This window comes from Aulonocara stuartgranti (genome assembly GCF_965226115.1).
Source record: "Aulonocara stuartgranti genome assembly, chromosome: 16".
Lineage (NCBI taxonomy): Eukaryota > Metazoa > Chordata > Actinopteri > Cichliformes > Cichlidae > Aulonocara > Aulonocara stuartgranti.
Window position 1 is genome coordinate 31,145,107 of NC_138952.1, and position 22,029 is coordinate 31,167,135.

Here is a 22,029-nt window from a genome sequence, read left to right on the forward strand (position 1 = left end):
CCCTCCCCCTCTGGTGTCCATGATCTGGTTTGGGGTTAGCACCGCGACAGGCACCAAGCGCCTTGAAGCCACAGCTCCAGACTTTGTGGTATACTGCAAAGTGTATTAAATTAAACACTTGACCTTTCTAGTTTAGAATAAAGATGCTAGTTATACTTAGAAAAGAACAAATGTTTTACTCACCTCTAGTAAAAGGACTTTGCATAACAATTTTAAATACAGTTTATAAAAACAGTATAATAAGCTTTCTACATTTAGCATCTGTGTGTATAAATCCAAACACAATCAAGAAGCTGGTTAGAAAATGACTTCTTTATTTAACATGACCGTATCAGCATATCAGCCCACACACATAGCATCAGACTCAAGTCACAGTCACTCACTTTCAGTATATACAGATAGGCACATTCACATTAGGCATTAAAGCCAGCCACAGCATCTTCTGTAGGTCCAAACCTGTGGCATATTTGGCTGCTGCCTATGAGTCAGCCATCTTAATTGGGGTCCTCTGATCCAAGGTCTGTTTCAAACTTTCACAGACGAAATTAATGTTCTAAGCACACTGATCTGGAGTCAGAAATTGTGACCAGTGTTCTCCATCCAAATACAAACGGTTCTTCCTGAAATGTCATGCTGCAGTTTCAGCCCAATAAATGCAAACAGTTGTACAAATGAACAGGAGCACCTACTCTTTTGGGAAAATAAAACTCTGGAAGTGTATTCCCTGACTTTGTTCACCAGTTAAATCCTCTTCAGTCAGGTGGGTGTGATGTGGATTGTGCACGAGGACAAGTTTTAGGTTAGCGATATATTTGAGATGTTGATTGCATTCATGGAAACGTCAAACTCAGCATTAAAAGGACATTCCTTATATTTTGAGGAATGGCTGTGGAAGCTTTTACACGATCTCATTTTCAACTCCAAATCTTATATTACCTGGAATTTTAAATGTAATTTTTACTTGATGAAATTTAATCAAACTTTAAATCGTAAAAAGGGAGAACAAGTTTAAAAAAAAAAAGAAAAAAAAATAGTGTAACTTAAAAAACAAGTTCAGTTCACCAAAGAAAAAAATTAACCAATTACATGTCATGAAGCAAGCTTTTGCATTGCAGTGTTACCGCTCTACAAAAGCAAAGAACAGGACACTTAACACATGCTCAGTACTTAAACTAAGTTAAATTGAAAGTAAACTACAAATACAAACACAGGGGCAAACAGTGGGTTGCTAAACTTTGTATAATCCACGGCCTTCATCATTCACCAGAATTCTTTTAACGGGAGAGAAGGAGCAGGGAGGGTGCAGGTCTGCAGCAAATTTTCAATGAACGGCAAGAGGAGGAAATGATCCCCACTTAAAAACAAGAAAATCAAACCCATGTGTAAAGAGGATACAGTCAAACTAATAAAATGAGAAATAAATAATCAGCTGTATTTAAAAAAAACAAAAAACAGAACAAGGCTTCTCAGGAGGCGGGTTTTCAAATTCGTTTTCTTTATCCCAAACTACAGTGTTCCTCTGTGTCGTCTCCATCTCAAACAAGCGCCTCGCCTTTGAGATATTTACACGTCAAAGCAACCCAATTTGGGCTTAGTAAGCATGTAATGCTACATTGCATGAATGGAGGTTTCCCTAATGTCCAATAAAGAAACGCAGCATGTTGGCAGGGAGCCTTTCCACCGCACCGCAGTGAGTCAGACCCTTTCCTGTCCTGGGATCAGTCCTGACTCCTTTCCCTTGTGAGCTGAAGTCCCCCTGTGGTGCAGCGGTTTTAGCCTGAGAGCAGTACTGACAAAGGAAGAGCAGCGTGTGGGTTCATGGGAGAATGAAAGCGGCCCATAATGAACATGTGGGATACAACAGGTCGCAGTTAATGGGACAAAAAGGGTGCTGATCTTGTGCTGCATTCTCACATGTACTGGAAATTCTAAAATTCCACTTTAATGCAGGGAAAATTTCTCACACCTAAAGTTTGACTTTGACATCATTGGTGGCACACATTTACAATACCGACAAAAACAAATAAAATAAAAAAACACACTCAAACACATCTGCCCTGTCAAAGGTTAAGTCTGACCAGAGCTGGAAAGCAGGAAAGTGATTCTTGTGTGATGCCAACTTAAATACAAGAAAGGAAACTGACACAGAAGTGCAGTCAGACACTAATTAGTCAATGTTCATTTTCAGAATGAATCGAGAGACATTTGCTCCAACTTCCAATTTTTACCCGGTGTTTGTGTTTTGCACAAAATCTCAAGGTTGTTGGCGATTCTGTATCTTCTTGTTTTACAACTTGTGTGTGTAAACAGCTCGAGCAGCAGTGGGGATAAACGTCAGCGCTCTCCACCCAACTGCTGCCATTAGCGATGTGACTGAATGAGTGAAAATGTCACAAGGCTAAAAGCAGTCTGACTGCACTTTAACACCAAATTTCTACTTAAGCATGAATCTCAGGTCTAAACCAAATGTTACTTGAACACAAAAATGACACCCTTACGTTCACTGAAAAGATGTCTGCGGCCAAAGCTGCGATCTTTCTGTCAGACATGGACATGCTAAACTGGAACCAGGAGTGTTTATTGTTTGTTTGTTTTAAAGCTGAACTGCCAATTGCTTCAACGATGGGATTCTGAACAGCACAGCTGGGGAGCACTTCTTCCTGCTGTCTTCCCATTCTGGGTGGTAATTTTGGTTTCAACTGTGTCCCTTTGCCTCTGTGATGCTTGGTACTGCCCTGTGGTCTCCCAGTGGCTGCTATAACTTCTTAAAAAGTGGGATTCTGTCGAATCTTTAATGTTTTTACGCTGCTTGAGCATAATGGACACACTCAGACTCCATGGAAATGCACAACAGAAAATTCTGTCATGAAAATATAACTGTCAATACACGTTTTCTACCTGATTTAATTGTGACAGTAAGCTCTTCATCCCCTCTCATCCTCATATTTATCGGAGTTCATCTCTATGCCTGTCCTCCTCAAGCTTCTTCTCTGAGGCAGAAGTAAAAGTTTGGGCTGCTTGTTGACCACTACTTTTAATCAGCCTCTGCTTTTTCTGTTGTAAATGTTCCTCACCTGGAGGAAACAGCAAGTCAGTGAAGAGGGAAACGAGGACTACAAGATAAGACAGGTGAAGAGGACATTCTACTATATACCCTACGTGTCCCCCTCCTCTCCTGTCTTTGCAGACTCTACGAACAGAAGTCCAAGCAACTGCTACTCCCCTCCAACTGTTTCACCCCCACCCTCTTCCTCCGTGTTTTCTTCCGTGTTTTCCTCCAGAAGTTGTTTGTCTGAGTAAATGTCCCTGACGAGGAGGATTCTGATGAGGAGGCTCTCCAGGATTCGTCGGTCCAGCGGTGTGGAGCTGAACCACAGCGGGTCATCTGGGCTGCAGTCCGGATCCGGCTGAACATAAAACACATCTAGGCTTTTCTGCAACGGGAGAGGACTGCAGGGAGGTAGGTAAGGAGGAGGGGAAAAAAAAAAAAAAAAAAAAAAGGCAAGCGGAAGGAACAAAAAAAGAAAAGTATTAGAAACAAGCAAAAAGGAGGTATTGTAGAAAAAGGGAGAAAAGTGCAGGGAAAAGAGCACAGGGGAGGGAGAAAATGAATGCATGTATTGGTTTCAGTTTCCTCTTGAACAGTTAGGAGAAAATTTTGATGACATTAATTTATAGCAAGTCCTCATCTTTAAAGAGTCAGCACTGAAGTTCAGGATGTGAACAGCAATGAGTTCTAATCACAGGACTCAAGCCTTTACTTTACAGCCACTCTTAAGATTTATTCCAGTAAAAACACTGAACCCACCACTTGGATCTGTAGAGTTCATAGAGGTGACACTCGTGCTTCTTAGCCGGGCAGCGTTGGGCGGAGCCGCCAGAGTTGCTGTCGCGTTCCTCCTGCTCGTCGTCCTCGACCTTTCGTTTTCTCTTCCTCGACTCTGTTTGCACTGATCGTCCAACAGACAGAAAGGAAATTTTTGTAAAATTTTCCTCAAGGTTCTGCGTCTAAAACTAACATATGCAGAAACCACTAACACTTGTTTTGAACTGTAGATGATGGAAAATCAAGTTGAAAGACACAAACAGAGGTCCACGGGCATTTATGGTTTTGAATTGTTTGGCTCTGAATGTTAACAAACTGGATATGAAATCAGAAATGTTTCAGCATCTAATGTGGACATAAAAACTATGAATCACTGAATGCTAAATTATACATCTTGTGATAATGTGCATGTGTGAATTTCACAAACAGGAAGTTCAATCGTCCATCACAGCTAGATGAGAATTTCTATGGCCAATATATACGAAGCATATCAACATGATGCATTTTCCAGCCTCACCATGGTGATCCTGAGAGACGGAAGGCACGCGGATGCAGATTGTGGTCTCCTTGGTAACAGGATGGAGTGTGTCTGGGCCGTAGACGTTAGAGAAGGAGAGGCGCAGGTGCTGCTCCACGGTGCGCAGGCCAAAGTATTTGGTGTTCAGGTAAACGAGCGAGCGCAGCAGAGCGGCAGGACTCTGCTCCCCGAGATGATGACTGCTCCACAAGCTCTGCTCCTCCACTCGACCCCACAGCGAGCCTAAAGAGAGACGATCCAATTCCACAGTCAACATCTACAACACTCATCAGTTCTTTCTTGTCTTTATCCACCATTTACATCTGCCAAATATAATTTTCTACCTGGGTACTACTTGTGCAGACATGGAACCTGTTCGTGTTGGAGCGGTGTCCTCATATTATATCATAGTGCAATCACAACGTGTCAGGATGTGAACAGCAGAAGAGTTATAATCACTGGACACGGCTCAGAATATCGAGAAACACAACAGGTTGTTTAACAGCACCGTGCCACTAGCTGGTGATAACAAGAATATATTCAAACACACTTTCCAGTGTCATCGTTATCAGTGTGGGATGAGTTTCTTAGCAAGTATCATAGCTTCCACATTCCACACTGCAATGAGATACTGTCTCACATCTGAGACGATCTGTTTTTGCCTTTTTCATCCACATTGTTGCTGCTGAAAAATGAGGAATTTAGGACATGAGTTTATGTCAAAATACAGTATGTAAAGTCACCTGAAAAACTAAGACCATCTTGCTGTGAAAGTGGCAAAATTAATGAGCTTTCTGACCATGGTCATGTCCATGAAAGAGTTATAGAAACTTCATGAATACATAAAGAATGAGAAAGACTGCATGATGAGGATAAAGTTGGGATTTGCAGTCTTTATTCAGTACTCAAATCTGTACAGTTTCATGATAAAGCAATATCGTGTTAATCAAATCGTTTCCAGAAAGAAATATTAAAATCTGACAAAGTACTCAAAACTGTGCTAATTCCAAGTGGAGCAGGCACACAAGGAGGGTCTTACTAAGGATTACACTCACCATCAGGAAGTACACTGGGCTGCCAGTCCTTCAGGACCTTGTTAAGCTCCTCTCCAAACTGCTGGTAGCATGGATCACTGAACAGGTCATCCTTCCGGCCTTTGGAGTGAAGATGCTTTAAACAAAAAACAAAACAAAACTATCAGTTAAAAAAAAAAAAAAATGAAGAAAATGAAAGGATCACAGAGCTTCAGTCTGTGGTTGCTCACATAGTTTAAAACCGTGTCCTCATATTCAAAAGCTCATCACTGCTTTTCAGGATGTGAACAGCAAATGGTTATAATCAATGGACACACTAATCTATAAAGTCAGACTGAGGGAAAGGAAAAGGAATAATATAATAAATATTAAAAAAACGAAAGAAAATGACCGCAAAGATGTAGTGAGCACAGAAAATCCTTAAATTCCCTTTTTGAACAGTGACGATTTTAAAGGAGGGAGGAACATCGACAAAGAAGAGGCCTGGAAAGAGGGGCAGACATTTTCAACCATTTGAAGCCAAATATCCCAACACAACGATAAGTAACCCGATTAATCCGTTTCCACAAACAGATAAAGTCAGCCTTACACTTCTGTGGCAGAAAAATCACACTCCAGAGCTCTCTGAATGACCCCGCTCTCCAGGCAGCAGCCATGCTCGATGACTACTCGCATGTGAGAGGAGGGGGGAAAAGAATGTGCACCAGTACTAAGGGTCCTACTGGAAACCCTCACTCGAAAATTAGTTCCTACTAAAAAAATTACTACAGATGGAATGACACTAGAATTTAAAAAGGTTAATAAGCCGATTCTTATTTTGTGTATATAATTTAAGTATTTAGATTTTTTTTTTTTTTACCTGCTTTTGAATTCTGTTTGGCCACATTTTTTTAATGAAATGTGGTAATGACAGACAAGTTAAAACTATTACTGTGACAAACCTACTGCTAACATCTACAAGACATGAACATTAAAAAAAAATTTAAATAAAATGCTCAGTTGAATTTTACAGTTGATGATTTGCTGCCTTCTCGAGAGGGGCAGCCGTTTCATACTAACCTGCTGGATCCCCAAACAGAGGTAGAGGATGCTGTCTGGAGAGTAGCGCTCCCCACTGGGCCTGCAGACCTCCCTGACAAAACGGGACAGAGCCACATTCAGCTCCTCTGAACTCACTGACAAGAGGTTCCTTTTTGGCCGGGCTGCAGGAGACAGGAACAATCACCAACTGATGTTAGCAAACATGCAGTGTTTTTTTTATGTTTCCCAACAGGACAATCAATTTTTCTTCTCCAGCAAAGGAATGCACCTGGACTCTCTTAGTGTAACTAATGAACAGGGCAGGTGGGAAATGAAGGGGTTCAGTGTACCTGCTTTGGAGCTTTCCTGTGCTTTGGTGTCATCCGACTGATCAGGAGGAGACAGTGCCCAGCGTTTCCAGGCATTGATACCGTAGCGAGCTTTGAGAGGCAGTGATCGTCCTTCTGAGGTTCTGTTTGTTACATTTGAAGAAGAGGACGACGCTACATCTGGCTTCTCCTCCACTGCCAGCTTCTTGTTCCCCTTCAAGGCAAACAAACCCATTACTAACACAATCAAACTAAGTTTGCCATTGAAAATATTCTGGCACACACGTGTTATTACTTTTCTCCTGGATTGCGGTCGAGGTGCTGACTCCTTCGGTTCCTCCTTTGGTTCTTCCTTCGGTTCCTCCTTCAGTTCCTCCTTTGGTTCTTCCTTCAGTTCCTCCTTCTCTTCTGCCAGAACTGGAGGTAAAGCAAAGCCCATATCCTCATCATTTCCCTCTGGAACACGAGCGGGGTCTGAGGTTGAGAGAAGAAATAACACGCCTTCATGTAATATGGTTTAAAAAAAAAAAAAAAAAAAAAAAAAGTACATCCAGGAAATCAAAGCAAATCAACCAATCAAGCAAACTAAAGCTGGAAAACGTGGAATTCACCCAATACGCAGGTTTACATAAATCGGACAGATTCATCGATCCAAACTGTGTCCAGAAAATGGTGTAACGACTTATTAACACTCTTTAAAATCCTTACATTAAAACCATCGATGTCAATGAGGCACAGAAAAAGGAAGAAAGAAGGAAAATAAAACTTGGATTGCAGGGCCAGTTGATGACTTCATACTCCTTTGAACAGTAAGCCAAAGCTTAAAACCTCTACACCGATAGGCGTGATGACAGCAGCTCCAGAAATAACCAGAGGGAAGAATTTTAATCTCAATTACTCTACTGATCCATTAAAAACCCCATGTAGTCAGATGTTGTTACATAAGACAAGAAATCAAATGGGAAGATGAACACAGAGGACGAGTGAGCAGGTCAGAGTGGGCAACAAAGGCACAGTATTAAATATACGAAGTCTTAAAATCGGTAATCTGAACACCTGAAATAAGGTTCATTAGAGGACTAGAGGTGGCTCTTAACAATTGATCTAATAAAAATAGTTTGCTCAAGCTATGAACAGCCATTATTAGAAATTATCCTTAGGAATTGTATGATTTTATTTTTTTGGGGGATCAGTAATTCTTAGCAAGCGATGAAAACTACAGTTAAGAAAAAAAACTGCAGTTATTGTTAATGCACAAAATACTATAAAACTGCTTTTAAAACAGCTTGCTCCTGACTCTGTGCCTCTTATCCAGTATTCTCAGGTTTACAGCTACATGCTCAGAAGACGTTTACCTTGAGGAAAGTCTGCCTCCAAGTCCAGGTCGGGCTCATACTTCTCCTCCTCTTCTTCCTCAGAGCTGCTGCTGGTGCTGCTGGAAGACTCCTGGCCTTCAGGCTCCCTCTTCACCTTCACAGGTTTTACATCTGAATCATAAAGAAGGGTAGATCCTCACTGTCATGGTTTGCTGCAGCTTTCTTCCACTTCTCTCTTTTTATCAGCATATATAAAGAAACCGTCAGAAGCTAGTATAAGGGCTGTGTTCGGCACCTCTCTGATAAGCAATCTTTTAACCCGTATATTCAATCCTGGCGTGGGCTCACCTGGCTTCCGATCCTCTATTATCACCTCAGCCATGGTGATCAGGTCGTCCTCCAGAGGATCAGAGGGCACCTTGGTTTTCAGTTCGTTGATGGTCTGGACGATCTCTTCTGCCCCCTGCAGGGTAGTGGGCAAGAACACAGGCACAGGAACCTGGAGGGGACAGGGTATCAAATTAATTAGTAATCAGATCACCGACTTGCAAGTTTATCTTTATAGCTTGCGCAAATTTGTGTTTAATTATTTTTTTCCTTCTAAAATTTTATAAGTTTAATTTTAAGCAAGGATAAATCATATGCAGTATGCTCAAGTCTTACCGGTACAGGCAGAGAGAGAGGAGTGGGAGTGACCTGTGAATACATATTCATAGGCATGGGAATGAACACGGGCACAGGTATAGGTACAGGCACGTACTCCCTCTTCACACCATCATCTACATCTGTGGGAACACACACGTCAAATCATTATGTAAGCCGGGTGTTTCAAACATATGGCTTGTGGACCAGAGCTGGGCACCCAGAGGGTCTAATCTTCAACCAGTGATTCCTCTCAGCCTCCAAGCAGACACACCAATTTCCAAAATCCTAAATCACCTTGTTCTCAAGTTATTGCATTCACAAGATTTAAAAACAAAACAAAACCACAAAACAACTTGCTCTGTCTGACCTTAAGGTCAAGGACACCGGCATTCACACTAATCGGATTTTTTTAGTAGATGCAGCAGTGTTATCAACCTGAACATCCTACGTCACCACGTTTTTCAATTATCACATTTACAAACTTGGGTGTCTGCGCCACCCACCATCCTGGTGGCGTGACTACAAAATCCCATCAGCCTTTTATGACGGAGGGGTAAAAATTATTGGAAGACAAAATTCAATTGAATCCAATGTTTTTATTATCAGCCTGAGATCAAACTGGACTGTATAAGATCTTAGAACTAAAATGAGCTCTACATATCTGCCATAAGCAAACTCGTACAGCGTACCTCTGAAGTTGCGTTTCACAGTTCACGTCCTCGGTCGTTCACGTATTTTCCTTAAAATCTAACAAATATTTGTTCCACCACAATTTTGCATAAAGCACAAATATCCTCCAATTGTTTCAAAGAGGAAACCACGGCTTGGGATGGCAAAATATCCCTGTACCGAGAGGTAGGAGGTTTGAAAGTAGCCAATCCAAGAACATTATTCGTCTCTCCTTTCTGCATTCCCGGCATGCTTTGCTGAGTGTTCTTGTCTCTCCTGTTTTGTTCTTCTTAAAGCCCTAAGGGTGCCACCCAAATGCATATTTATTATATTATAACAACAGGCATTTATATTCATTTTTTGAATGCTCTAGAATCGTAAACCCTGCAAATTTCATGGGGTCGACTGTATTAATGGGACACAAAGAAATGATTTTAAAATTATGAGTGCCAGGAATTTGTTAACGATTGTGTTTTTACCTGTCTGTAAGAGTTTGCTCTGCATGTGTGGCTTGCAGTAGGTAGCCTTGGTCAGTGTGAGTGGTTTGCAGAGCACCGCCTTGTTCTTTACATCTCTCACCAAACCTCCGCCAGTGTATGCCGCAGTGCTCTGGTTTACCAGCTGCAACATAGAAGACAAAATAAATCAACAGAAGAATAATTGATTTTAGATGAACTAATAAGATCTGTGTTTTTCCAGGAAGTAAATCAGTTCCACAGGCTACATTTCAAAACTATTAGGTAGTAAATACATGAGCCAGAACATTAATAACGTAGCTGCTCATCAAGCTTACAATTCATCCCATTTCGCAGGTTATTGCCCATAAAGCAGCAAACATGAGCTTGACCACAGTTTGGGTTAAGACCTAATAGGTGGTCAGTGAGTATAGGTTTGATTAAACTTTGACCAATACCCTAGGAGGAGTATCAGTTGTCGTGGACAGATGGATATCTCGCCATGACAAAAACTCACAGGTCCTTTTTGCTACATGAACTAAAAACGCTTTCAAAAGGCAACTAGTGCTACATGATTTAAAAACAAGTGCTTTGATCAAGTCACCTTTTAAATATTCTTACTTACCCCAAGCTTGGCCCCTGGCACATCAATCCCTGTAAGACAGAAATGGAATATATGTCAACTAACATTCACATATAAGCATGACTTTATTTCCATTTTTTGGCACTGGATAACATTTCCTGATATTTGACAAAACCAACTTCTGTTACAAGGATGTAGATATGTCCAAGAGCGACACTTTGAAGCAAAAACCTGGTTCTTTCAGGGACACAAAGAGACACACACACAGTTTTTACCTAGGGTCGTATTCTCAGGGCCCTTCTGTGTGACCATGATGGGCTCATTCTGCTGGCAGTAGAACCTTAACAGGCACTCTTGATCACAGAACTGCTTCACCTCTGACCTCCACATCACAGACTCTGTCAGGTTACCCTGCACCTTACAACAGTCACACCTCGCCGCCTAGTGGACATGACGACATAGCTCTCGTTAATGTTCTCGCACTGTTTTTCCACATAGAAAAAACATGTATTTCATGGAGTGCGTGTCAGCAGACCTTATAGTACCAGTCGTTGAACTTCTTGGCACACGCCTCGCTGCAGAAGTCCCGGGTCATACCTCCGAGCGGTCGGGTTACACCTCTCTTACAGAGTTGGTTGCAGTGGTTACAGCTCACACATTTCAGACCCAAACGCTTAATAAAATCCTGCTTGAATAACAACTTGCAACCTAAGGAGGGAAGAAAACAAACAAACAAAACAAACAGAAAATGAATTAAAGCTTACAAACAGGATATATATGACTTCAGATAAATGAGACAGGGTTCAAATGACAACTATGAATGTCTAAATGGGCCAACAGCCAGCATGGGATGACATCAAATTGCCAATTCTACTTCAAGCAGAGAAGAGGACAGGCGATGAGTACCTTCGCTGCAGAATGGTCTCTTGACCCCCGAGAACTTGACCATCTCATGTAGTGTCTTCTCCTCTTGGCAGTACTCGCAAAATGTCACAATACAGTGAAGCTTCTTGTAGTCTTCACAACACGTTTTGCTACAGAACTGGTAGACCTTATCCTGAAGGCACACACATTCAGAGAAACGTACTGCAGCCATTCTGTTTTAAGATACATCAAAATTACATCTTCACACAGTAGAAATGCTCCCATGGCTTCTGCACCTCTCCATCTTTTTTCACTGCACATGACATCACTCACTGTATCACAGGAGGCAGTATTAGGAACTTATCTTTCTACATCATGCTTTCTAATGCAAAATATAGACGTGAATTTGCACAAAATTTAACGTAAACCGTACATTCCTCTTGTGCAGACCTTTAAAAGGAATTGTGCAGCACAACAGGCAAAGAAAAGTTCAGTTCTCAGACAAGCTTAGCAGATTTTAAAATAGTTTACACTGCTTTAGAGTGATATTTGTAGAAAACAAGAGGCACTCCGTGTTCCATCTTTATGAACGTTGGTTCACTTCAAGGATGGTCTCACCTCCCACTCCAGTATTTCAGGCTTTAAGCTGAACACTCCTCGACAGTAGTTACATTTCAGCTTGACTGTGCTGTTTGTGGTGGACAAAGGTGCCTGTCCATTGGTGGCTGTCTGAAGAGTAGCATTCTGTTTAAAAACAAAAAGTTTTAAACATGCATGCTTTCACAAACATCCTGATGGTATATCCAAACACATCACCAGCTTCAGCTAGATCCACAAGCTCATCTCTACACGTGTTTGGTATTACAGAAAATTTTATATTATAAAAATACATGAAGTCACAGTAGTTTGTACAAAATCTGTTTCCTCGTTGATATGTAAATGAATGCAACATGAGTCTTAAAAACTAATCAGGCCATAGACGCCACAGAGGAAACCTGCAGTATTTGAGCTGCTGAGCTCAATGAAAAAATAATCTTGGTTTTATTTTCTGCAACTTTGATGATTCTCATCTCCACTGTTATGATTAAGATCCCACATGTATTCAATCTTCCTATAGATAAGTATGAACACAGGCATAAGTATCACAGGCATCAGAGCAGAATTTAATCAGGTTATTGAAATATTTACAGAATGGTATTAATATACCCGTTTACCTCATTTCAGCAGCATCCTGCTTCATCATCAAACACATAACAATAAGGGGTTTCATTCAGATACATCAAACAGCTACTGTGCCAACATGTCTTCTAAAGAGCCCAGATTTGTTTGAAATGAGTCTCACCTGGAACTTGGTTACACACTGTGAGCTGCAGAAGTTAAGGACATTTCCCTCTGGTAGCGTGGCCTGATACTGTGGTAAAGAATTCCTCTTACAGAAATGACAGGTGGGCTCTGTGCCTGCACACACAGGTGTTAGGCATTAAAACACAGAAATAAAAGCATATCTGAAACGCAGGTCTTTCTAAGTAACTCTCATACTCAATTCATTTTGTTGGTAAAGTGATTCGGTTTTCTAAAAACTAATGAGCAGGTGTGGATATACTAGTTCAAAGGAGCCATTTTCTGCTTCCGGCAAACCAGTCAACCTAAATGCACTCACACAGGGAGATCATTTGATTGTGAACACAAACAATAAGCAACCCAGCACTTTTCAAACTAAATGCCTATTATGTTGCTCCCCACTTGCAGTGTTAATTATCCTAATGCCAGCTCAACATCTTATGGTACCTGTGCAGAAATATGGATCTCTAGGTTAAGTCTCTGGACTAAAAAAAGGCTGAAAGTGAAAGCTAAATTATGAGAGAGCTGTTTCAAAGTTGCTGCTTGTGTATTGTGGTTACTCACTGATGATGGATGTTGTTGTCAGCTTGCCCTTGTTCATACAATTAACAGAGCAGTAGGAGACCATGGTGCCACCTGCCCCGACGCTATGGAGTACCTCTCCCGTCTTAATCAGTGTTTTGCAAGACAGGCAGCTCTCAAGTTTACTGTGAGCCTGAGAGAGACAGGGAAAGCACCACAACTTAACAAGACATCGCTAACTGATCATGCTAACAGATACAAAATGTGGCAACAACAAAATGTTTTGAATGTTTGTAAACCTTCTGGGAAGCTAGCATCTTAGACTTCTGATGAACGCTTTCAACAGTCCACATGTTTGTTTTGAGATCCATTTCCCACCGTTTGGCCCAGAGATTAGAACTATTACTGAAACTTGCAGTGATGACCTCAGGCTGTAAAACTACTCACTGGTTTTCTTAATAAAATGAATGTTTAACCTTTGAAAGACAAAAAGAACAATATGTTCACAAATGTTGTGAAAATGGAACTGAATACTTGAGACTATGCCATTTGCCTTGTTATTCATTTGTAAGAAAAGTTTGACATTTTTTGAAAAAACAAACAAAAACAAACATTAACACAATGGCAGAATAGTAAGGTTTGGCAGATCTCAGGGTCATTCTCATTCACTCATTTGTTGTGGATTTATCCTTCAGTGGGACACCAACACTGAACCCCTACAATGTAATCTATAGTGTAATCTGACTTGCACCTCCCTAGAACAATAACTACGCACGGCGTTGACGCAGCCTGCAACGATTGTGACTGGTTGGTTCAGTACTGTTGAGTCCTTGGGTGCTTTTCCAGCTACTTTTTTGCCACAGTTTTTGATTTTATCAATAAGAGAATATCACAATCATCTCATGCTAATCATAGCATTAATATACACTCACAAATGTCAACAAAATCAGAAACTCAGAATGAACATGAGGGAAAAAAGAAGTGAAAAAAAACCCAAAAAACTTTAGGACCCAAAAAAAATGATGGAAAACAAGGAGCAAGGATCCAGGGGGGAAAGAAGACCGGGCATTTTATTTGTTTCTATTGTGTGGCACTGCATGTAAAAACACTGGGACACAATCATATGGTAATTAACACATAATGCACCAGCACAAGCATAAATAAACGTCCACCACTTACGTGGGTTAAATCATAGACTCACAAAGATTCCCCAAAGGAGTCTAAATCAGGCCTCAGGTGGGGATGCTGCCTGAGTAAAGGCATGTAGGAGGCAGGACGCACAAATCTTCTGCAAGATTAACTGGACATCACACACTTTGTATTAAGGAGTTGGAAAATTAAAATCTGTTTAAATATTTGCTATATACACAGCTCAGCTGGTTCAGGAATCCCCTGCATGTAGGGATGGGTTCCCACTGTTTCAATTCCTTGGAATCGTTTGCCATTTTTGCAAACTATTCCCTTATCGATTCCAGTCGCCCCAAATGACGTCACCACGTTGCGGAGCGTCATTTACCTGGCAGGAAACATGGTACCTAAGCGGCTCAAACACTCAAAAGTTTGGTTATACTTTACGAGAACGGATAACAACAGGACAACTTGCAATACTTGCAAAGTAGATATTTCATTTAAGGGAGGAAACACTACGAATATGCAAAAGCATTTGCTCACAAAACACACGATGACCTTAAATGAATGTCGTGTTTTTAATTCCGCTCCGGGTTCGTGAATCTCAACCCAGCAGCAGCGGTAACGTTTGTACGTCCTCTCCCGTTAACTCGGCAGGTAAATAATCAACTAACAGTGCATATTATGTTAGCGCGATCTGCCTTATTACAAAACCTGCCATTACTGTGCATTTAGGTGACCATGATGAGAGAGACAGAGTCTGGCTCACATGCTGGCAGTTCTTGCTGCAGTCTACTGGTAGCGTCTCCTTTCAGGCCAGGATAGACGAAAGTCACCGATCAGTGACTAATCACCTCAAGAATATTTCAAGGATAAAAGATCTGATGTCTCAACAGGACCTGGAAAAAACTAGTCCATGCATTCATCTTTAGTGATTACTGTAACAGCATCTTTACAGGTCTACCTAAAAAATTAGTCAGACAACTACAGCTCATTCAGAACTCTGCTGCTCAAGTCCTCACTAAGACCAAAAAAGTGGACCACATCAGTCCAGCTCTGAGGTCTTTACACTGGCTGCCTGTCCGTCAGAGGATAGACTTTAAAGTTCTGATGCTGGTCTATAAAGCTCTGAATGGTTTAGGACCAAAATACATCAGTGACCTCCTGACCCAGTATGAACCTTCCAGATCCCTCAGGTCATCTGGATCCGGTCTTTTATCAGTTCCCAGAGTCAGAACCAGACACGGAGAAGCTGCATTCAGCTTTTATGCTCCTTATATCTGGAACAAACTCCCAGAAAGCCTCAGATCAGCTGAAACACTCAGTTTATTTAAATCCAGGTTGAAGACTCACCTGTTCTCAGCTGCATTTGAATAAAGCACCAAACCACTGTTCATCTACAATCACGATGAACACCGGTGTACCACAAGGCTGTGTGATGAGCCCTTTCCTCTACTCCCTCTTCACCCACGACTGCAGACCTGCTGATGGTTCCAACACCATCATTAAGTTTGCAGATGACACCACGGTGATTGGCCTCATCAGTGACAACGATGAGGCCGCCTACAGGGAGGAGGTGGATCGTCTGGCTGAGTGGTGCGACACAAGCAACCTGCTGCTTAACACCGAGAAGACCAAGGAGCTCATCGTGGACTACAGGAGGAATGCTGACCCACATCCACCCATCCACATTAAGGGGACGGCTGTGGAGCGTGTGAGCAGCTTCAAGTTCCTGGGAGTCCACATCTCCGAGGATCTCACCTGGACGACCAACTGCTCCAAGCTGGTCAAGAAGGCTCACCAGCGCCTCTTCTTCTTGAGGACTCTGAGGAAGAACCACCTGTCCTCAGACATCCTGGTGAACTTCTATCGCTGCACCATCGAGAGCATCCTGACCAACTGTATAACAGTCTGGTACGGGAACTGCTCTGCCTCGGACCGGAAGGCGTTGCAGACGGCCGTGAAAACTGCCCAGCGCATCGCCGGAGCACCACTTCCTGCCATAAATGACATCTACGGGAAGCGGTGTCTGAAAAGGGCTGGGAAAATCATCAAAGACCCCAGTCACCCATCACATGGACTCTTCACCCTCCTGCCCTCTGGGAGGCGCCACAGGAGCCTCCGGACTAAGACCACCAGGTACCGGAACAGCTTCTTCCCCACAGCTGTCAGACTCCTGAACTCTGCCTCCTGACATCTGACCCACGTTAAACTCATGGACTGAACATACACACACCCACAATGGACAACTGTACCCTCAAACACACAATAATAACATGGACTGAACCACCACTCACAACCACCAGCACTTTATATAGCCTCTGTAGAAATTATCCACACATCTCACTTATCTTACCTGCACTACTGTATAGCTCTGTATAAATAATCATTCTGTACAATACGATAATTTTAATTCTACAACTGTTTATAACTTGCATAGTTCATATTTCTGTATAGCTGTATATCTCAGATTCTGTAAAGTTATTTATTTCATATTCTGTATAGTTTTTCATATTTATATCCTGTACATAGCTTGTACTCACTACAGCCTGTACATACCTATAGTTATAGAATATTCACAACATACTTCATACCGTGTACATTATAACATACCATAATAGACCCATTTCTGTAATATACTCACATATCTATATTATTGCTAATATATATTGTAATATATCTATATCACTAAAGCACTTCTGGATGGATGCAAACTGCATTTCGTTGCCCTGTACCTGTGCATGTGCAATGACAATAAAGTTGAATTCTATTCTATTCAAATCCACACTTAAGCTTAAATTTCAAAACTTGCATTTAACTACTGATTTTATCTACTATTCTGATTTTATATACTGTTTTGTTTGTTTGTTTATTAGTTAGTTAGTTAGTTTGTTTGCTTTAATCAATTTTAAATCATGCTTTTTATTTGTTTTTGTTTCTAATGTCTCTGTAAAGCACTTTGAATCACCTTGTTGTTGAATTGTGCTATACAAATAAACTTGCCTTGCCTAAGTTTGTGGTAAAAGGCTTGAACCCATTTGCCACAGCAGATGATTTTCAGTAAGTGAATGTGTTTAATTGTAGGCAGGGACATTACTGGATATTCTTGTGTCATTGCTATAGAATATTTTATATTACACTTTGTTATTGCTACAGAAGAATATTGATTTTATTATTTTACATTTACAATTTTTTTCCCTGGGGACCCTGTGACACCCCATTGAAGAGCCGTAGGCTGGATCTCTTAAGATCTCACTGTTGGGTTTGTAAGGCCATGTTACTCCTAAATTTCTATCTTGTTCAAAGAGAAGATATAAAACAAAGTTCTAAGCTAATCGACCTTAGTGTTCTCCTTTTTTTAAAAAGAATCGATAAAGAATCGAATCGTTAAACAGAATCGAAAATGGAATCGGAATCGTGAAAATCTTATCAATACCCATCCCTACCTGCATGTGTAAACAAAGCTTTAGTGGATTATATTCCACAGTTTCAAAGAACTGAAAATATGGACTTCAATTCTTACTCTAAAACAGACTTCTTAGTTGCATAAGAAAATTCACAATCTGTCTGATAAAGAAACAGTACAGCCCAGAATTGGACACACAGGCCTGTTATCTGCATGCTTTCTAACACTGACAGTGTCCAAGTGGTTTCCTGCAATTACTAGAGGAACGTCCAATAGGTTGCCGTTGCCAAGCAACAAATTAAATTTCAACCTGCAATTTTTCACAAACATTTCTCTCCAACATAATTCAGCTGTACAATGTTCAGGAAAAATGTATTAATAATTTTGAAAGCTTGAGGAGAAAAAAACAGGTGGGCCGAGCACTGGCATGCTCTGCTTGGATACTAACATACAACACAACTGCAAGAAGGACAGACCTACATCTCTGACCTGCCATTTGGTTAACGGGTGACAGGCAAACAATGACAGCTGAATTTTCTAACTCTACAAAACAACACAAAGACAGAAACTCAAAAAATATCCTCCTAAGTATGTAAAATAAATATAGTAGAACTTTTGAAATGTACTCTAGAAATAATTGTGACATGACTTCATAAAATTCAGAAATCTCTAAAAGGGCTGGTGGTGTAAGACAAACTAAAAGCACCAGCGTTGCTTCTGTCTGCACTCCTCCTTCAAGCCATATGTGAAACATTTGATCATTCAAGCAGCCATTTTGCTTTCTGTACAAAATTTGTAGGACTGACTCACTCCAGCTTTCATTCATTTTGTGCCTCACTTGAATATGTATTGCTGACAGCACAGCAGTGTTACTTAAATACCAACTTCTTCTTTAAAAAAGGTGGATGAGTAATGCAGGATTTATACTTTTACATGGAATCTGCGACAGATGTACGTCATGACTGAAAACGCTTCTGAAACCCAACACCGTGACTTTACGTGCACCATCCTAGAAATGTAGCACACATACAGCACACTGAATCAGCCTGCAATGACTCAAAGTATTCTCTGCCATTTTTACATTTACAGTTATACTTCTCTTGGTGCCATTTTTTAAAATCTCCAAGAAGAGAATGGATCAACTCAAAAAGAGAACAGCTTCCTGTTTATCTGTGTGCATGTGTGTGTTGTACAAGTAAGAGTTTCACCACAGATAAATTAAAATTCCTCAAAGTTCTGGCCATCAAAGCAGCACCATGATGTCCTAAAATCCACTGAATAAAATAAAAGGATCACAGCTTTCCCACTGGCTCACCTGCTTGTACTCCCTGATGCAGTTCTGGCAGCAGAAGCGTTTCTGCTGACCGTCGACCAGAAGCGAGTGATTGGCTGATGCCCGGCTGGGAAGGTAGTCACCACATTGCTCACAGCAGTTCATGATCAGACCATTGGCCCTGCGGTAAACGTTGAAACATGCGTCGCTGCAGATCTTATGGGTCACAGTCTTAAAGCTAACCTCATGCCGGATCTGCAGACAGCAAAACATCAGAAGGATCAAGAAGAGATGTTCACATTTTAAATGACATTTCTCCTGGTTGGTGTGGGTCATACTTTGTTTCAACTAATTCTAATGGAGTTCTAGCTTTGCTGAAAACATCCAACAGTAAAAAAATAAATAAAAAAAAATAAAAAATAAATAAATAAAATAAAAAAAAAAATACACAACTAAGATCTCCAACTTGTGTTGTTGAAATAATCAACAAAAAGATATGATAAATCCTGAATGCAGACTATAAAATCTAGTGGACTACTGTTAAACTAACAACAGACAATGATGGTAGAGCGTTCAAAAACAATCCAGAAAGACATTTTTAAAAATATTTTTAACCGAAAAGTTTGTTTTTTGGATGTGATCGTTACGAGACTAAGAGAGGGGTGCAGAAAAGAAAGCAAGATGTGAAAGGCTAAGCTCACAAACAGCGAAGCCAGGCAAGAGAAAAATACTTAATGAAAGTGTGGTTAGGAGAAACATAATAAATCAGATAACGAGGGAGAGCGAAATTGTCATACCACCATTTCTGACTATGTTTATTAAGAGTCGAGGAAGAGGGGGGGCTGATAAAGTGCAACAGGATTCAAGCATGAAATATTTATTTATTCAAAACAAACACCCAAGCCAAGGATGTAAATAATGAAGGGATGTTGAAGCCCAGCACAACAAGAGCCGAGCCCTGAGGCTCCGTGTGTGTGTTAGCACCACATTACGGTCAAAGGCGTTTGGTTTTCTGATGCTTTTTTTCCCTTTTGCATGCTGCAGGAGCTTGCTTGTGGAGTTGAGAGTCCATCATCTATTTAGGTAAATGATGATGAAATTTACAGACCATGGATACTACAAAACACACACACAGACCTGAACCTTTCCACTGTGCAGGTGTACCTAACACTGCTGAGTCAGTGTAAAATTCATGTGTTTAACCCCAGTGTTACTTTGGTTTTACTCATTGCCACTGAATTATTTATTCCATTGTTGTCATCAGAACCCAGTGCTAAGAAAGTTAGACAGACTGACCTCCGTGTGCTTGCCGCAGACGGTGCATTTGGTTTTGAGGTTTGATTTGGGAGGATTTTGCTTGTTCTCATATGCGCCTAAGCAGCCAGTGCTGCAGAACTCCTGGAAAGACTCGCTGGAGTCGACCTGGGCCACAATGGTACCCTTCATGTTTGTGATGTCCCTGGAAAACAAACACAGAGGCTTTGTGAGGAAAACATCTCCAGAGAATGTGGATTAGATAGCATAATAAAAGCTGTGCTCATTCATGTTTATGACAACTGGAAATAAGATTTTTTATTTTTTTTTTAAACCTTCGCTTTCAATAAACTCTGTTGTTGCAACTTTACTCTTTTTTAATGAACTCCAAATGCACTGTATAATCGTAAATCCTAAATATAAAATATCTCCTTCAACGTCAGACTTACTTTTTGCACATGGTGCAGCTCTTCTTGGGGGCAGGTTTGTGTGAGAAGGCAGACAGACAGGTGGTGGAGCAGAAAAGGTGTGTGGAGCCTTTACGCTGGTAGGCTGTTTGGCCTTTTTTCAGAGGCTTTTTACAGTTTGCACAGGTCACCTGGAACGAGCAAACATAGTAATGATTGAGCTGCAGGAAGTAACGAATACAGGGAAAGGGTCTTAAAAATTTCTAAAGAAAGTTTCAGTGCACTGTTTGCATAAATTATGTACAGCATGTAGTAGGAAGTGGGTAGCAGATTAGATTAACATACTTAAATATGTTTATACTTAAATCATACTTTTACTAAAAATATAAAAAGGGTAGACACAAAAAGTAAACACTCTGCTTCAACCCTGGATTTAAATTCTGAAATGTAAAATTTTCCAGATCGTTTGCACTATAACTAACGCAATTACACAGGACTTGAATGACCACAGTGGATCACCTTGACTGTCCTGGGCTGTGGCTGGGAGCCTGAGGAGGAAGTAGTTGAGGAAGACTGGCCTGGAGGTTTGGGCAGCGAAGTGGCTGGTGATGGAGAGTCCACCCCTGTCTGTTTTTGGTTGCGGGGGACTGAAGCTGACTGAGAAATCCAAGAATCTGCAGGGAAAGATGGAAAGAAAGTTACCTGGAATGTTTTTTAAAATTGTATATAAATATATATAATGCTATGTCTGCACTAAACATTGATCTGCTATACAGACATGAAACAATGACAACAATAATTTTAAGTAAATAAAGAAATAAACCTCCAGAAGTCATATTTAGAGGACTAGCTCCTGACAACAGCACCATCTAGAGTCTACATGGAGGTTGACAGGAACTGCCAAAAGGCTGGCATATAAACTCAAGTCCAGAAAGTGTATGATGAGCAAACACCAAACTTCCTGTAGATCTGCAATATCGCACATTTTGTTTAAGCACCAAATTTTTCAAAAAGTAAAAGAGTGGAGGGGGAGCTGTTAGTCAAGGATTTTAAAACTAATTTAATCAATTCTTACAATCACAGCCTAAACAAAGATTCCATCAAAAGCATGCTTTTGATTGGTCAAATCAATGCTTTGCTGAATGACACACTGTGCTGTTACAGAAGTCGAGCTGTGTTAAACTTTCAGTCAGACGGATCTGAGTTTGAGGAAATCATATTAGACAATACATAAAGAAATGCAGGCTGACCAACAATCTAACTGTCTTTCTGGTAATTCCAACTGAGAAAGGTTTGATGCTAATTTACATAAGGTTTACATATGAAAACACAGTGAGTGTGTTCACATGGACACTGTTATCCAGGTTATCAAGCTGTTGTATGGGTATGACTACTGTCTGCCGCATGTGCTGGTGTCTGCAAAACTTAAACACAAAATCC

General features: G+C 40.8%; 1 protein-coding gene across 4 annotated transcripts in view; it reads right to left on the reverse strand.

Annotated features, from left to right (window-relative positions):
- Window positions 1-294: 294 nt before the first annotated feature.
- zmym2 (zinc finger, MYM-type 2) overlaps window positions 295-22,029 on the reverse strand; it is a 34,275-nt gene continuing 12,540 nt past the window's right edge. For 3 of the 4 annotated variants that reach the window (XM_082507903.1, XM_082507902.1, XM_082507901.1), the window contains 22 exons: window positions 21,109-21,263; window positions 20,632-20,780; window positions 20,225-20,387; window positions 18,971-19,183; window positions 13,164-13,314; window positions 12,601-12,716; window positions 11,877-12,002; window positions 11,301-11,451; window positions 10,930-11,102; window positions 10,670-10,835; window positions 10,437-10,465; window positions 9,836-9,977; window positions 8,706-8,827; window positions 8,391-8,541; window positions 8,082-8,213; window positions 7,022-7,200; window positions 6,748-6,940; window positions 6,437-6,579; window positions 5,399-5,513; window positions 4,344-4,586; window positions 3,809-3,950; window positions 295-3,450 (listed from right to left, as the gene is read on the reverse strand). In XM_082507903.1, coding sequence (XP_082364029.1) covers window positions 3,216-3,450; window positions 3,809-3,950; window positions 4,344-4,586; window positions 5,399-5,513; window positions 6,437-6,579; window positions 6,748-6,940; window positions 7,022-7,200; window positions 8,082-8,213; window positions 8,391-8,541; window positions 8,706-8,827; window positions 9,836-9,977; window positions 10,437-10,465; window positions 10,670-10,835; window positions 10,930-11,102; window positions 11,301-11,451; window positions 11,877-12,002; window positions 12,601-12,716; window positions 13,164-13,314; window positions 18,971-19,183; window positions 20,225-20,387; window positions 20,632-20,780; window positions 21,109-21,263 — 3,389 coding nt within the window. In that variant the 3' untranslated portion in view covers window positions 295-3,215. The remainder of the gene's footprint in view (window positions 3,451-3,808; window positions 3,951-4,343; window positions 4,587-5,398; window positions 5,514-6,436; window positions 6,580-6,747; window positions 6,941-7,021; window positions 7,201-8,081; window positions 8,214-8,390; window positions 8,542-8,705; window positions 8,828-9,835; window positions 9,978-10,436; window positions 10,466-10,669; window positions 10,836-10,929; window positions 11,103-11,300; window positions 11,452-11,876; window positions 12,003-12,600; window positions 12,717-13,163; window positions 13,315-18,970; window positions 19,184-20,224; window positions 20,388-20,631; window positions 20,781-21,108; window positions 21,264-22,029) is intronic. The other variant, XM_082507900.1, reaches the window with a different exon arrangement.